General features: G+C 40.4%; 1 protein-coding gene across 8 annotated transcripts in view; it reads right to left on the bottom strand.

Annotated features, from left to right (window-relative positions):
* foxp1b (forkhead box P1b) overlaps window positions 1-17908 on the bottom strand; it is a 116487-nt gene that overhangs the window by 45722 nt on the left and 52857 nt on the right. For all 8 annotated transcript variants that reach the window (XM_088309303.1, XM_088309307.1, XM_088309312.1 and 5 more), the window contains one exon: window positions 291-389. In XM_088309303.1, coding sequence (XP_088165429.1) covers window positions 291-389 — 99 coding nt within the window. The remainder of the gene's footprint in view (window positions 1-290; window positions 390-17908) is intronic.

The following is a 17908-nucleotide window of genomic DNA, read 5'->3' as shown; positions in this document are numbered from 1 at the left end:
AAAATCAGTAATGTATTTGTTTGTTTTCACGACACAATCCTGGCTTTTAATTTTTAGGTTTGCACGATAAAAGCTCTCAAAATCGCATTTCAGTCCACTTTTGATTTCCCGTGCAAGAAAACGCACGCGTTGTGCTGTATAGCAACACAACAGTTGAGCTTGCTTGTTGCTTTTCATTTTTAGAAACACAAAATCCAATTCCTGAGCGCATCGATATGCATTTGCATTCGACAGCTCGTGGCAAAAAAAAAATAAAATTAATTAATTAAAAAAAAAATCTTTGACAGTACCTGTTGGCTTTGGTCCTCGTCGCTTGCTTTGGGTGATTTGCGGCCAGCGTTTTGTTGAAAGTGCTGCTGCAAAAGTAACTGGCGAGCTACCTGGAGAGTCTGAAAGAGAAAATAGGTTAAATGATTTTTTTATGAAGCCCGACAGAAACGTGTCAAAACAGCAATATGTCCCTCGAGAGCACACCGAGGCCCGTTTTCAGAGCAGATGCCTCCAAAACAATATTCTCTTTTGATAAAAAAAAAAACGCAGCTGACAATTACTTGCTACTCTCCCATGATATCATTTACTGGACGTAAAGTTGGTATAAACAACAATCAGCCGACAAAACGCAAACAAAAAGGGTTTCCAGAGAGATAAGTTCCATTTACAGACTTTTATATTATCTGATACTTATCAGCGCTTTTGTTTCTTCTCTCGCTCTGCCAAACTCCAATCAAGAAAGCAAATAAACAGCTTTATGACTGCTACGAATATCTGTTAAAGGATGCAGCCTTCTCGGTGGAAAATAAAATACAGTCGAGTCACATGTTTATTGCTCTAGCTACTCCCTTTTTCCCTTACGATAAATAATCAAACATGCCATCCAGAGCAAACAAAGCTGAGGAGTGCTGGGGGGGGGGGGGCGGAGGGACTGTGGTCTCGAAACCGGTCAGCGATACCAAGAAAAGCAAGCGTTGTGTTCCCACAGCGAGCTGGCCAGTCTCACACCTCCACCAGTAAACCATCTGGGTAAATAACCAGCTTCATTCTTTCCACGATTCTCAGATGATTGCTCCCACAATGAAACAAACAGTCGGGGGCACATAGCTCATCTCATAGATGGAAAATCTATCAGCCCCCCTTGCACTTATTGAAGCAATATTGGGATAAATGTGGTGATCCAGTACGTAACCCGTCAGAAGATGGTGCCATGTGACCTGAGCGCCGAAAAAGAATTCTGTTTCAGGACGAAGAAATGGACAGAACAACTTAGTGATGTCTGACAACACTTTGAAATAATGAATATAGTAAAGAAGCAAAGCAACGCACCAAAGCATCGCGTCGCGTTCCTAACTCAACAGAATATATTGAATCTAAAGTAACGTGAACAATAATTGGCAAAGTTCCAACTGCAAATATGTGCTTTCTTTCAAAGATGTCAACATGTTTTCTTTTCCACTGTAAGTGATGACAAATGCAGTGAGACACGTGCGTGTGCGTGAATGTGTATGTGTGTGTGGCTTTACAACCGACGGTGTTGGAACAAAGAGTTGAGTCAACAGGATATGATGGAAACGTCAGACAGCAATGGATAAAGAAATACATTTCTGGGAAGTCTTCCCTGACTGTGATCTTTGTCAATACAAATAAGAACATCTCACGCGTTGGAACGCGTCATGTAGTTGACCCTGCAATGCACGTAAACTTCTCGACAATAAAAGCAGGAAGGATGTACGGGCAAAATTTTCACGTATTTTATATCATCAACTTTTGTGGTGACAATGAAGTCATGTAAAATGTGATCAATTTTAATATTAATTATTGAGAATTTTGGAACGCTCCACGGTGTAGCAGAGAACGCTTGCGAGCTTCTTTCCGAACGCACCAAGTTTAGACATCTCATTGCCAAAATTACGTGAGTCAAAATGGATAAATTAGAATTTACTGATTCTGTTGTCACCATCAGTAAAGAAAGCTTGTCAATTAAAGGAAAGTGTCGTGGCGTTTGTTATTCTACGATGAATAAAGTTCTCGCTAGCAGCTAGCATAAATTCTTGTTGCATTATTGGACATAATAATCTGGCGATTAAGCCTCACTGTGTCGCCGCTCTTGTTCCTCGCCGCCATTCCGTGTTCCCGCCACCGCTCATAAGAATCTATTGTTCGCAAGTCATCTGCTAGCGTCCGCGGCGCATTTGTGAGCCGCTTAAATTGAGCGAAGCAGAACATGGCGAGCGTTTGTCGTGTTGTCAAACATGTCACATTTTCTCGTTTTCAACCGGTTATTTTATTTCATTTATTTCAAAATCCAAAACAATCAGTGTTCGGGCCACAACGTGTTAGCACTCCGTGATTTGCGCGACAATACGCGGATGATCCGTAACATTTGGCAGCTCTGAAAAAAAAAAAAAAGGGGGTAACGTCTCAGCCTGCCTGAGGAACAGATCAATTTAGCAAATGCAATTTTGCGGGGAATTAGAAAGATGATCAGCCTCATTCGACTCATGTCAACGGTTCTATGAAATCATTCTAATTATAGCACGATAATTATACGATCACGCAATTGAAAACAGAGTCATGATCATCTTGACTTTGACAAATTAAAATTAAATTGCTGCCTGACGGCACCAGACTCCTTCTTTTGACTTCTAATTTAATAAAGCAGCAAATATGTTTCTTCTTTACCGCTTTCACCTTTCGGAATGTCGCTGTCAAGCTCGAATGTTAAACGAGGCCTAACGTCAGCCTGGAGAAACGGCATGTGAACCGCCGCGATGTGTTTACACAGCAGCCAGTCTACCGTTTCAGAGCTTCCCTCCCTTCTTACGCTCTGCAATCTCTTCTTTTCATCTTCCATTCAGAGATACCGCTCACTTGAGACACAACTCCATTCTGATAACCGCTTTTGGCCAAATGTGATCAAGCAAAGTGCTGACAGGCCCGAGGCATCTGTCACACCTCATAATTTGAGTTGTTTTTCTTGTCCGGACATTGGAATGGGTTGATTGAAGCAACAAATGCAAGTAGAGAAAAGAGTTGAGCGATGCTTGTCAGTTAAGCAGGTTCCGCTGTAAACTGAACAATAGAAAAAGCAAATATTGAGTCTCATAAATAATTTTACTCTTGCATAGAGCAAAGGTGTCAAACTCATTTTTAGAGATAGACCGCTATGCTTTTTTTTTTTTCAGGGCTGATTCCGATACCGATTATTAGTAGTCATTGCGGCCGATAACCGATATTTCAAGCCGATATTCGCTGGTTGGAAAAACAGGTCATAGGTTGTCAAAATTTTGAAAGACAGCAACTCCAAAACTTCGTTTGATTGGCTGCTACTCACTGCACAATGAACCAATCAGATGATGCTGTGGGCGGGCTGATCTGCTTCTGCAGGCAGGGCCACCAGCACAGCAAAGAGAAAAAGAAGTGTGCTGCAGCGAGCCAAAATAAACCAGTTATTAATTTATTGGCCTTGAAAGTTAAAAAAAAAAAGTTATATGATGATCGGCAAAACGACAAATATCGGCTCCGATAATCGGCTAGGCCGATAATCGTTCTATCACTACTCATTTTAGCTCTGAAGCCACATGGAGGAAAATTTATGACCAAGTGGGCCGGACCAGTAAAATCATCATTTAGAACATAAAACAAATGGTGTGCAATATTTGCATGCTATGCGGGTGTTACCCGTCGTTGAATGTGTCACATTTAACACATTTATACTGTGCTTTGTTTGGCTTTTTTTCCCCCAATAAAACCAGGTTACGTTTTAAATCGTGACATCCAGGTCAATATCACATTCAATTTTCTCCAAATGATTAAGCATTGCATTGTAAATATCAAGAATAACACTTTACGGATTGAATAATTTTACGATACATATTAAAAGCTCTGAGGTGATACTAAACATCCACCGAGTGATTTTTTTAAATGTATCTTACTTGTGAACAACTAACATTGGCTATTTGGTACTTACTTTATTCTTTCTTTACCTCATACGGGCCGGATTAGACTTGTTTGCGGGCCAGATGCGGCCCGCGAGCCGTATGTTGGACATCCCTGGCATAGAGGGATATTGTTTGGACGTTATGCACAATACGGTGTAACCTAACACACATTATTATCCAAATTCCCGCACAGCCGATAGCGTACATCCCGCAAGGGCTTTTGATTAGAAAACAAACGGCAGCAAAGGGCAAGCGTTTATCAGCAAAACAGACTTTACCCAATAGAGTCATCTTTTATATGATCAATTTCATACAGTATGTGCTAAAATATGAGCCGCATCTACTTTTCACATCATATTAGCGATGAAAGGGAGGAGCCTGCTTTTTGTCCCCGGGGGCCATCAAGCCGTGATAAGAGAACTGCTAAGTACTGCTTGTCTTTATGTGCTGTCTGCACATGTGGATTATTTACAGGCTTTGGGGTTTCCTGCTGCTAAAGCCAGCTCCGGGTGTCTTACAAATCCCAGCTCAGAGCATTGCCACACAGTCATGTTGGTTCTCAGCTGGATTCAACGCATCAACCCCCAACAACAAAAAGCCGAGCGGCTCCTCTGCGCACAAACACCAACAAGCAAAAAAAATAAATAAAAAGCCGACAGGCATGAGCAGCATGGGCGTGATCACATTTACTTCAAGCGTGATATACTGTACTTGTTGAATACCAAGCAGAAAAGTGATTCAAGAAGCCAGCGGGATGGATGAAAACGAGTAAATAATAACAAATCGCGGAGGTTTTTTTTTTAAAAGCTGTCAAACTTTTCTGGGCGATCTCCCGAGTTCTCCAAACGTCTGTCTCCTGTCGCTACAGGTGGTGGAGACCTTGAACGTGAAATGATTTGAAGCAGATTGCTGCTAATTGCTAGACGATGTGCAAGCAGGTGGAAGTGGGATCCCTGCGGCCACGGCGAAAGGAGGAGATGGAATGAGACGTGCACGCCTTGGCGTACATGCGCGGCGCCGTCTATTTACTCAAAAGACACGTATCAGAAGACATTATTAGCTCAGAGACAGCCCGCAACAACACGAGTGATAGGCGAGCCCTTCATGGAGTCCGTCTCCGGCTCCCCGTCCGTGGCCTCGGCGGAGTTTTCGGCGGCACGGGCCGAAATGTCAAGGTTACGTCTTTGACTTTGCGACGGATTCTACACTCACCTGACGATTTCCTTTCAAAGACACGATTCCTTTTTGCTCCTCGGTCTTTACTCCAGAACTTTAAATTAGAAAGTCCAGCTCATATTGAACCAGCTTAGTTACGCAACTTTCTCACGTTAGGCGATTAAAAAAAAAAAAATGCCCCGCAGTCAGACATGGAAAAAAAATGCAGTGCCTTGCATAAGTATTTAGTTTTACTTTATTATTTTTTTTTAGCTCCAAAATTTAGTGTATAACAATTTCATTATTGTGACCTATGACCTCTACAACTCAATTGGAGGAAAACAACAGCAAAACTGTTTTCAAGCGAACAGGAAAAAAAAAGAGTTTTGCTGTGTCAAAGTACTCCATGTGCATTGAAATGGGACAGAAAACAAACGAAAAGTCGACCAAAACATCAGAATTTGATTTGGGGTGAATCAGAGTGACTTTTAATGGTGGTCGTGTGTGGAATTGTGAATTATGTTGATTTCTCATCTCGAAAAGACTAAAATATTGATTTGAAATTCACATAAAAATAAATTAATTATTTTCTTGGTCTCATTTTTTTTTACATCACAAATTTGCCATTTGAACAGGAAACTTTTTGTATCCACTTTGCGCAGGGTTTTTCTCATACTTAAGGTGATGAACTGACATTTTTTTTATTTATTTTCTTTGCCAGGAAAATATAAATACAATAAAACTGGTAAGGGAAAGTATGAAAGGAAAAGACGAAAGGACTGAGAAGGTTGGATAAAGAGGGACGAAAAAAAAAATAAATAAATAAATTAATTAATTTTAAAAAAATCCAACATTGTCCATGAGGTCGCAAATGCAGATGTAAGTAGTGACGAGGGACGGCCAAACAAGGCGGGTGGAGCCCGCCTACTTGCGAGGTCACCCTTGCCCTCGCACCCCCCCCCCCCCCGCCCCACTCACTCACCCGGCGAGGTCATCCCAGTTGTGCAGGCGTGACAGCTTCCGTTTGCTGTGTATTCGGCATTTGTTTGGATTCCCCCAGCCTTGCTTAGCCAGCAGCTTCACAACAGATGGCGAAAGAAGGCCTCTCTATTCACGGCGGCCGGCATGCCAACGCCGCAGCAAGGAAAGTACACAAGCTGCAGACCAAACACACCAAAAGCCAGCATATGCAAATGACATGGATTGTCGGAGTTGCACAGGCAGCAAAGACGGCAACAGTAAACAAGCGTTCACTAACTTTTTTTTCTGGCCAACAAGCCACTTGAAGAGACGCATGGAAGCGAACGCACGCATGCCGTTGTCTGATGACGCCAAACAATGGGGATGATTCAATAAAAGCATTTCCTTCCTTCCTTTGCCATTATTAAATGGCCAGCGTGTTTATGACAACGTCAGTGCGGCGTAAAGCCATAAACACACTCCCGGAGTACATGAGCAACCATCAACTCGATATCGTTTCTCTCGTGAGTTGGCTCTTCCGCCTCAATTACGCCTTTCAACTTCCGAGGCTCGCGATGATAAAGTGGCCGTAAAAATCAGTCACATTAATACACCATTGTGCATCTGCTGCTAAAGGTAATTAAAGAAGTAAATGACTCATAAGAATAGACATATTAGGCAAGTGGGCTGCCTCGTGAAAATATGTACCATTAAGATAGACACTTTTTTTTTTTTTCTCGCCGTCATCAGCTCCAGTAGAGCTTATAGGCGCTTGATGCTGATTTAATCCACTCCAGTGGAAAGTCTATCAGTGCTCGGTGGCGTGTCGCTTATGACGATCCACCTTGAGCACGGCGTTTACATTTTAGCTTCAGGTTTGGCTGGGAAGAACTCGATGGAACGAGAGGGACAAATCGGACAGATGCGCAGTTTTGGGCGATGGTGACAGCAGGCACGTGACCAGAAAAAGATTTGTTATCGTATTAAAGTGTTGATGCACGGGCAAAAGACCTCCTTTGGATAGATTTGGAGTGATTCAGTGCAATGAACAGCAGGAATATGTCGCGTTAATGTGCAACTTAATGACGATTATTACACTCAACGATTACAAAATTGGCCTAATCGTAAAAAAATATATATATATAAATATATAATATTATATACAAAACACTGTTAAAATAGTACTTATTTAATAATAATAAATTATTATTATTATTCATTATAATTATTATTATTTATAAAATATCGATTTAATACTATAGTGAGTATACTAGAGTTAGAAATTTGGGCGCTCGATTGAAATTGTTTATTTAGGCGTTACAACAGTTTTAGGACAATTTATATGTGCATAGCAAGAAAATGGATTATGTTTCTTCTTACAAGGAAACCATACTTGATTTTTTTCTTTTTTTCCATTTCAAGATAAAACATTTTTTTTTGTTTTAATATTGTTTCCATTCATATTTGTTTTGTTTTGTTTTGTAGCCCCCCCAAAAATCGTCGTTTGAATAATCGTAATTTCAATTATTCCTAAAATAATCGTGATTATTTTTCATAAACAAGCAGCCCTAGTCTCATGTGCTAAAAACTTATCACGCTAAAATATACAAATATGAAACCGAGGGCCGATAGCCTGACCACATTTTTTGTAGTTGAGTCAGAGTCCCCCAAAATGGTCTCAATTTATGAATTTGACGGAATTTATTATGCCACCACAGATCGGATTTTTGCACCTCAGCATTATTTTGTGATTTCTATCCCAGTGCAGAAAAAAAAGTGTTGCTGCTTTGAGCAAGGCATCAAACCCCCTTGAAGCTATCAAACTTAGCTTCGGGCCGCAGCATTATCGCAATTAACGATAATTTGGTTATACGGACCGAAACAATATAATAAATAAGAAAGTAAAAATAGAGGATTCTTTATCAAATGATTTGGAAACAACACGGCAGTTTCCCTGACCTCATCTTTTGTTCCTAGCACATGATGCCCAAGGATACTCTCACAGCAGACTCAAAAATCCAAATCAAGTATTTAATACGAGTAAGACGATGGATGCCAACTTCGCTGGACTGTCAGAAAAACACGCACTCCTCCGGATTGCATCTTTGTTGGAAATCTTACATCACTTTATACAGAGAGAGAGGGGGGGGTGTTATGCTTGGGAAAACGGGCACTTCCAAAAACCCAGCGTGAGATCCTGACTACCACCAGTGGATTTGATCATGCATGGCATGAAAGATATCGTTTAAAACGGGAGACGAACGTAGCAGACTCAACATGACGATACATTTGAAACTTCGGGGATACGACTGGTAAAATCCAGAAATCCTCCAATTGACTTGTGGTGAATATAAATGAACGGAGTCAATGTGCAGGAAGACCAACCAAAAGCCAAGCGGAATGTCCAAGCAAAAAGGATGCTTTGCACATTAAGAGGAAAGCCCCAACAAGTCCAGTCCTCCAAAGAACAAAAGTGTGTTTCACAGATTGTCAATCATGACATCCGGATGTCGCCAATAAATCATGAAACCCAATAATCACGCTTGTAGCCTCCACTTAAGGGATGAAGAACATTTTGGGGTATTACGCATCCAAAAGACCGTTTGATGTCCACGGTCCATCTTAACTTCTCCCGATGGTGAGACCTGACACATCATAAGCCGCCAGGAAGAATTCCCACCGTGTGTATGGAGCGGACGCGGAGGACGGTGTATGAATCACAGCCACGTCCAATTGGCTATGGATTGAGTTGCAGGAGTCAGAGACGGCTCCCTGGGAATAGCAGCGCGTCTGTTGAAGCCATTCCAAGATGGGAAATGTGATCCGGTGCCGAAAGGAATAAAAGAAAGAGAAAAGGAGGAGGGGGGGGGGCTCTGATTGCTTCAGCCACATAGAGAAGCAATCTTCTACGGAGTCTAGACATATCAATCGTCACACAAGTGTCATGTATTACAGTCTCACAAGCAGATGATAAGACTTGTGGTGGTGACGACAAGTTTTTTTTTTATTTATTTATTTTTATTATTAGCCTTTTTTAAATAAGAAATGACGAGGGGGATATACCCGCTTGACAAAAGACAAATTCTATTATTATTTTTTATTTATTTAAGGAAAGCAGTCAGAATCATGGTCTAAATCATGAAGATGTTTCCTAGCCTGAATTGATTCATTGATTGATTTTTTTTTTTATTGAACATTTTAACAGATAACAGAAAGTAATTTAATCAGAAGTAAAAGATTTAAAAAGGGAAAACAAATGATAGTCATAGGCACATTTTACATGTTCAAAAGGGAGCAATAAGAAAAAAAAAACAGCAACTGAACCTTGAACCAAGCAATTCTTCCCATTGTTTTGTTTTTTGCTGACGCTGCAGATGCAAACCACTTCCAAATTATTGACGATACGAAACCCCTTTTGTCAACTCTTCTGATAGTATGCAACAATGCTCATGAGTGGAGGACCCACTTTGAAATACGGAAAGAATTATTTAAAAAAATTAATAAAAAGTAAAAAAATATATATATATACACACACACACACACTCATTTTTTTTTTATTTAAATTTTTTTTTTTTTTGTTAGAAGTTCTTAGCCGCAAGATGTCAGCCTAAAATAAAAGGCAGGTGGGGCAGAAGTTGTCCCAACAACAAACATCGCAGCAACCAAGGGCATGTGGGCTATCGAGAAGCTCGGCGGTGTGCGGTCGGATGACAGACTGCTGTTCAACTCCATTAGCTGCTGCGTGAGAGGGGCGCATCGAGCAGCACACGACCTGTGAAGAATCTTAGATCTCGCTCTATCTTGGAATGGGGGATTGCCGCATTAATTCCACGACTGTAATCTCTCAAGCACATCAAATTACTCTCATTAAGCACAGGAAGAAAACTACCTCTGTAATAAGTATGTATTAAAAAAAAAAAAAGTATTTATTGCCAATAATCACCGATTTAATACGAGGTCGCTTACAACAGCTTTATTTTTGCTGATTATGTTCAAAAATGGTGAACCACAAAGGAGCACATTACAACAGAACAGAGCCGTACAAATGTGTGTGTGTGTGTGTGTGTGTGTGTGTGTACACAGCTCATGGAGTTTACGAGAGGAGTTGATACAGTGATTAAAGGGGAGGGTAGCGGGATACGGTGCTCGAGGGCCTTGGAAAGGACATGCCTCGCCTGGTCATAAAAAACACACCTCTGTCTTTAAGCTGGTACCGGAATCGCTCTCGGTGGGTTCACTTTGAGGTGAATCGCTGGAGAATTTACATGCTAAGTGGCATATGTCATCGCCAAGAAAATGCACATAAAGTAGAGGACGCAAACTTGACAAATACTCCATATTCTCTGACCACAATTAATGCTTGTGCCACAGTTTCAAAGGTTTGCAGACTGTTTAAGTCACTCCGGGACTTTGTGCTTCTGCAGGCAAGGCCACGAGCACAGCAAAGAGAGATGTGTGCTGCAGCGACACAAAATAAATCAGCGTTTAATTTATCGGGCTTGAAAATTTAAAAAAAGATTGATGCCAATAATCAGCAAAATGTCAAATATTGGCCCCGATAATCGGCCCTGGACAATAATCGCTCTATCACTCGTGTTAATACAGCATATTGTAAATAATAGCATGTAACAAACAGATTAAATAATGTTCATTTTATTTTTTCAAACTGACTTTTCATTGACATTCTATGTGAAAATAAAATGTCAAATTGAAGAAAAAATGATTTATCTGACCCATCCTGACTTCCCAATGTAAAAACACAAAACATGAACAAGAGGCAATGGAAACAAACCTATAGTTTTCTTTTTTTTTTTTTTTCATAAATGGCAGAATAAATAGCAAGCTAAAAGCCCTTGCGACACAGGAGACAAAAAAGGCATCAAAAAAGGATAATAAAATGATTTTCCTCGACAAAATCAATTAAAACGCGGCGTCAATGGGTCATTCATTTACTAGTTCAGAATAATTACCTGCCTTTTTTTTTTTTTTTTCTTATCGTAATTTACTTCTTTATTCATCTGGGGCGACGATGTCCCTGCAAACCAAAAGAACACATTTTGTGTAATTATTCAAATTAAACGCAGATTCCTTAGAGAAAATGTCTGGCAGTCCACAACGCAGCAAAGCTAATGCGCTCCAAAAACAAACTCCCCTCAAGGTAAATGAGGGATTCTATTAGTCTACACACTGTCAATTCCAGCATTACTTGCTCAATCAATTCAGAAATGAATGAGTAGTGAGTAGAACACGCCGAATCAAATCAAATGTGAATAAAGACGACAGTCATTTCTCGAAAAAGCCATTCGAGCGGCTTAATCCGTCAATGGCGTTAAAAGGCGGCCATCTTGTTTCATACAAAATCCACCTCGCGTTCATGCTTTGTAAACATTCACAGTGCGCGGCGCCATTCTTTTGATTTTCAGCGTTTTTGTTCATTGGCCAAACAGATGGTGAAAATAACACACTGCCCCTCCTGGCTGCTGGTCAGACGTTGAAAATAGTCTCAACCCAAATAGAACGATGTGGTCGGAAGTCCGCAAAAAAAAAAAAAAAAAAAGGGGGGATGCACCTGCCCAAGAGAGCACGCCTCGACATTTTGGTCAAAAAAGGCAAAAACCAAACTTGGCACCTCACCCATTTGCACCTTTTTTTTTTTTTTTAAGATCAACTCTGCGTTTCCTTGTTGTGTCGTCGCAACGTTTGAAGCGAGGCCTCGACAGCTCCGGAAAAGCGGGATAATTGATCAAGTTTCTGTGACCGCTGAAGTCTCTTGTCTCACCGCCGCCAAATCCCAGGAGCCCTTTTTTCAATTTAACACTGGACACAAGCAGGTCTCACTCATTGCGAGGCGAAGACACGTCGGTGACACTTTTTGAGGCAAAGCTTTGGGATGATTACAAAAAAAAAAGGTGCTTTCTCGCCACGTGCAATGTGAGCTGGGCATCAATTTCCGGCGTCAACGTCCTCACCAAATCAATCCCATTTAATCCACAGCTTCAAGCTCCTATCTTGATTCCGCCGCCGCAGATAAGGACACGATTTATTGTTTCCATTGAGCACGAGTGTTAAGACAGTGAGCGCCAAATTACTTGCGGATTGAGATCAATTTGCCACAAATCACTAATTCAATCACTCCTCCACGCCAGTTGGATTTTGAAGGGCGCATTATCAAAAGATCACGGTGTCAAAGAAGACCGGAGGAATTGGAACAGTTAGACCGCATCGCACCGAGAGGAACAATCTGTTGCTTTGGAGCTCCCGAAGAAGCGCTGCGGAGATATGATGCACTGATGGGAAAATGAAGCTTCAAAATTGCTTCATGAAACAGTTGCTGAATTTCTTTTTGACTCCTCTAGATGGCGCTGTTGCGCCAATTAATTGGTTTACAAAATGGCAAGGCAGTGTGCCAAAAGTAGAACAGAGGGTTTCATCTAGAGCCCAACACACACACACACACAAATACATTAACTGGTTCATGAAGCTTCATTTTCACTAGTTAAAAAAAATAAAATAAAAAAAAAATCAGCTTCAGCTACGGGGAACACGCTGAACACGTTTTCTTCTCCCGGATTGAGCAAACAGGTCATAACTTCACGCACATAGCATGCTACTGAAGACGCCTTAAATCTAAATCTAAATCTAAATCTAAAAGTGATGGAGACGGCAAGAAAATTAGTAGAATGGTGAACATCTTGTGAATGTCTTCAATTTTCTCTAAATATATGAAGGAGTTTTTATTGAGCAATTATTTTTGAATCTTAGTGGTTGTCTCATGATCATTATGAGAGCTCCTAATTAAAAAAAAAAATTTTTAAAAATAAATAAAAAAGCCATCAAGTTAAATCGGACCAGAGGCAACGTTGAATGGAGCAAAAACGACAATTGGAAAAATTGTTGACATCATGAAAACCTCGTTTTTTGTTGAGGAGAACTTAAAATATAACATTGAGTGCACAGATAACAGCTTAGTAATTAAGAGGAGGTATATATTACCATTAGTGGAAATCGTTTGAAGAATAAACTTGGACAAGTTTGATTCTTTCCATATTGCCCTGCAGATATTTTACACTTTTCAATCCCAAATAACCATCTCTCTGCTTGGAACTTTTCTTTTGCATGTAAATGTTTAATTGCAGCCCTTGGCTATCCATGGGCACAATCATTAGATATCCGCAGAGAGAAACTGAAAAATTCATCATATTCTCCATTTTGCACTGCAGATCCATCTCGGAGAGTTGAGGCTTCATTTTATTTATTTTTTTCCTGTCATCTAAACGCCATCATTCGGGTGTCAAAAAGGATCGCTCTTGCAAACAATATCATGACGTCACTCGACAAATTACGGAAATAACCGTCTGAATGTTGGGACGGAAAAACAATAGTTGCTATTAACTATTGCATTTGGACTTTTTTGGCTACATGCATTAGATTTACTTTACAGATTATTTTTAATGTTGTATCGCCATTATATTACAGGAGTAAACATTGATTTAAATTATGGATCAAAAAGCAACAAATATTAGCATAAAATTAGCATTGCATTTTTGTAACAAATTTCAACCTGGTTTGTTTGAAGGGGTCAACTTTGGAGCAGTCAATCGTCATCGCTAATGATGAGTTCAAAGGTGGTTGAAAATGATGGCACTGCCAACAACACATGATGAGAGTTTGGTGTGGTCCACGGTATGCAGGCTACATTTTGGGAATTGTTTTGTGTTAAAAGAAAAAAAAAACAAGTGGAATTACATGAAACCTCCAAAAAAAAAAACATTTTCCAAAAGTTTCATCTGTTGTTGTTTCGTAACAGAATATTTTGGAGGGGGAAAAAAAAGATGCAACCCTTCACTTTGTATTTTTTTTTTGCTTGCTTACTGACATATTTGATTTGATCAGCTATCATGACCACCACCCAAAAGTTGATTGAAATCACAGTTCCCGTTTTATAACTGGAACTGATGATGTCATTTATGAGCGGAGTCCGATAAGTATTAAAATGAGTTGACAAGAAAACAATCTTGTTTACGTCCATGATTTATCGAGCGGATAATCATGAAACGGATTCTTCCAAGTTGTTGGATTGCATTTATTTATTTATTTATCCAAGCGCTCTAACAACATTTAAGTGGAAACTCGCCTTTGGCTGCTGCGTTGGCAATTTGCAAATTCATTTGGATTATTTTTTTTTTTGCACCTATTAACTGTGACATCTGACTTTCCGCGATCACTTCCGCAAGGCTCATCGGCGTGTCGCCGCATGTGGAAAAAGTGCGACATCAGAACAGCTGAAGCTTTGCTGACTCGTGGAGGCATGCATATTTCGTAACACAATTAAAAAAAAAAAAAAAAAACTCTTATTACCATTGACGGCTAAATACGTCAAAGATCCATTTCTTTTATTAATTCTTTTACTCGGCTGATCGTGAATGAGTTAAGTTTCCCCAATGCTATTCTTTCTTTAATGTTAGCCCAGGAGCACAACTGTCCACCGAATGTCTTCCAAGGCCTGTCATCCAACTCTAATCACGCAGAAAATGGTCATAAATATTTCTTTCTGCAAGATTTCACATTCACATTTCACACAGTGCCCTGATATTTTCCTCAAACCTCCAGGGAGTACCTAATGTAAAAAACAGTTACTTATGTTCAAGGCTCATGTTTCTTCACTTAAATGCAGACCATACCCTTGCTCCTTCCAGGGGAAAAAAAAGAAAATAAAATAAAAAAACCAAGACGGGAGGAGGAAAGACATAAAGGTCTTATTTTCTGTGTCATTTAGCAGCAAGTACTTTCACGCAGCCATCCCATTACATCATGTCGAAAGTCGTAAACAAGTAAATAACAACAGCCATCACGGGAAAGGACACGCGCGCGCCGTACAAATGATGTCCTTCTCGTCCATTTAAAACATTTTTATTTTTTTGATGTACGGACGATTTATACGAACCATTGTCTCTATTTTGCGCCAGCTATTTAACGGCACCTGTCATCCTGATGATGCAGCGGCAACACGGCGGTTATTTACGACGAGGCATCTCGCGCTCGACGCGGAAGGCACCCGAACACGGGCCCGCGTCATCGTTGCCGCAAACACGAAGCATATCTCTGCCCAACACGCGGGGCGGACGCGATTCATCACTCACGCGTTTTGTGAACTCTCTCATTTACCTTGAGACATGCACATTTCATCGGCCCGTGCGCATTTACTTCCATGAAGGATCCTTTGCATCGGTTACTGATCATTATTTACGATTTGGGTCGTAGAAATGTTTATTACTAGTTTGGATAAATTATTAGAATAATAAAAAAAAAAAAATCCAAATCTGGTGTATAATTCCTCGGGGTGCACAAATCGAGTACGCTTGAGTAGCCCGATATCAAGGAAACTACCGATACTTTCTAAGGTAACTATGTGTTTTATTACAATGTTATAACACACACACCAAACAAAAAACGTCTGCTGAAAAAATTGCACAAGAATGAAGAAGATGTTACCTGCTCAGTCGACTGACGGACAGAATTCCGCGTTAATGACATGAGTCAGTCAAAATATTTGCCACACCCCGAACAATGATGTTGTTGTTCCATACGCTCGTCAACAGTGCGCAGGCACACTTCTTATGATGTTGAGATAATTGGATAATGAACAGTGCCAAGAATGATGATATTCATCACTATCAGCCATTTTTTTTAATATATTTTCTGCTCCTTCAGGAAAAGTCATCTTCAATACAAGCCAATTGCAAAAACGAGAGCTGAGAAACAAGTTTGAATATTTTGTCACCTTTGAATCATATTCAGGTGAACGCAGGTTGAAACGGATTTGCAAATGATTGCATTCCGTTTTACCGGTGGCGGATGTGCGATTGGTATTATGAAATCTGCCTGGCAACACGAGCGAGCTGAATTCTTATTGGATAAAAATTCTCACCTAAAAATTCAGCACTAGGATATAATATGACATCAATGTGACGAATATGAGCATGATTTCTTGATTTTTGTAGGCCAGCAGAGAAGGCCTTGACAGCCCACCACTGCGTTTTACACAACGTCACAACTTGATTGGAATTGGGGTTGGTTTGATTTTTTGCTGGATTTCAGTTGGTAGAGTGGATATCGGCTAACTCAAAGGTTGTGGGTTCCAATCTGATTTTGAAGTGTCCATGAGCTTGAGTAGTTTCTCCTGACGCTGCGTCACCAGCAGGTGACTCAGCAACAAGTGGATTGCGTGAAAAGCGCCACGCAAGATGCAATCATGATATCAATCGGCAGTTGAATCGAAACCCGATCGGAATTGTAATCACACTGAAAAGTGACGCAGCGTGAGATTCCCTCCCCTCCGTGTGTGCTGAGGCGCAAAGACACCTGCAAGCTGTGTGCAAACAATTGGCAGTGTGCCCCCCCACCCCCAATCTCTTCACTTCACTCCCCTTGGACCTCCAGCACTTTCTCGGCCACTCACAAGACTTGTGGTATGACACAAAGAAGCAAAAAAAAAAAAAACAAGCTCTATTACCCACACTGTGCCAAAAGATGATGAATAAGATATAAAAAGTCGTCTTACGACAGGAATTTTACATTAGCCCGGCAGTGAAGGCGAATCCCACCACAACATAGAAACCGTTGGAGTTTTTTTTTTTTTTTCTTTCTTTCTTCCAGGCCCCCGAACGGTGCCTTAATCAGACAAGGATTAGTGCCTAATGAAACAAATAACTGTTTTAAAAGAAGACGGCCCCACTATCAATTTCAACGGCTTCCAGTCTCCGGGCAATTCCTTTGGGTCCATTCGATGTTAATTGGATCTACATTGCACTGGCGTTGGGGTGTTAACAAGCACAGCCTATGAATATTAATTCCCCTCAAGTTTCATGCATAGGAAAGACTTCACTGATACATATTAATTGTATCAAGTTTTCAAAGTAGTGCTCTCATTAAAAATGAATGTTTTCTCAGGAGCAACTGTGCTTTCTTAAGTCTCTCAAGCGGCGGCCCTTAAACAATGACCTCCGTAAAAATGCTTTTGTTACTCAACTAAATGTAAACGTTACACCCGGGCCAAAGAACAGCTTTTTTTGGTTGAGCGGTGGTTCGACAGTCGACATTTATGTCCAAACATGTACATTAGTACGAATTGTAAAAATTTGGCGGGGTTAAAAAAAATGCATTTTCATATACACAATGACACAAAATTACACATTACGGCAAGTAGTTTTGAAAAACTTGATAAAGAACTGCCCCCTCCGCACAATATCTCTTTAGTGTACTTGCATTATGACAGTAATACGATTCATTGTTTTTAATTGTATAATGCAGATATGGGGAAACTACGGCCCGGGGGCCACATGCGGCCCGTTAAATGTTTTAATCAGGCCCGGCAAACTTGAAAAAATTAAATAAATAAACCTTGTGCATGTTTTATTTTCCCTGTAATTCTCATGTGCCCCCACTAGGAGGCGCACTCAACGATAGATATTGTTTTAGTAATACTTTTGTTCATTTTCATTTAAAATTAAAGCATATATTTTCTGTATATACTCGCTCAGATGAAGTGAGGTTGCCAAAACACTCCATCCATGCGCTGCTGGTCCGGCCCCTCTGTCAAATTTTAGAACCCATTGTGGCCCACCGATCAAAAAGTTTGCCCACCCCTGGGAAAAAGGCATTTTTTGTTTGCAAATGTCACTGTACATTGTGAAGAAAATCGTGAATTAGATCGAAATCGCAATATATGTTTAAAAAGAAATCGCAATATTTTTTTTTTCCCTAAAATCCATTCCGGCAAGTTAACAATCAACTTGTTATGCATGTCATTGGGACAGACGAGGAAAGTTGCGCCGGCTCAGTGGTTTGGTTCTGTCAAA

The sequence above is a fragment of the Idiotropiscis lumnitzeri genome, chromosome 11 (genome assembly GCF_059441095.1).
Source record: "Idiotropiscis lumnitzeri isolate Australia: NSW breed Sydney's pygmy pipehorse chromosome 11, RoL_Ilum_1.0, whole genome shotgun sequence".
NCBI lineage: Eukaryota > Metazoa > Chordata > Actinopteri > Syngnathiformes > Syngnathidae > Idiotropiscis > Idiotropiscis lumnitzeri.
This window is presented reverse-complemented; position numbering and strand designations above follow the sequence as displayed.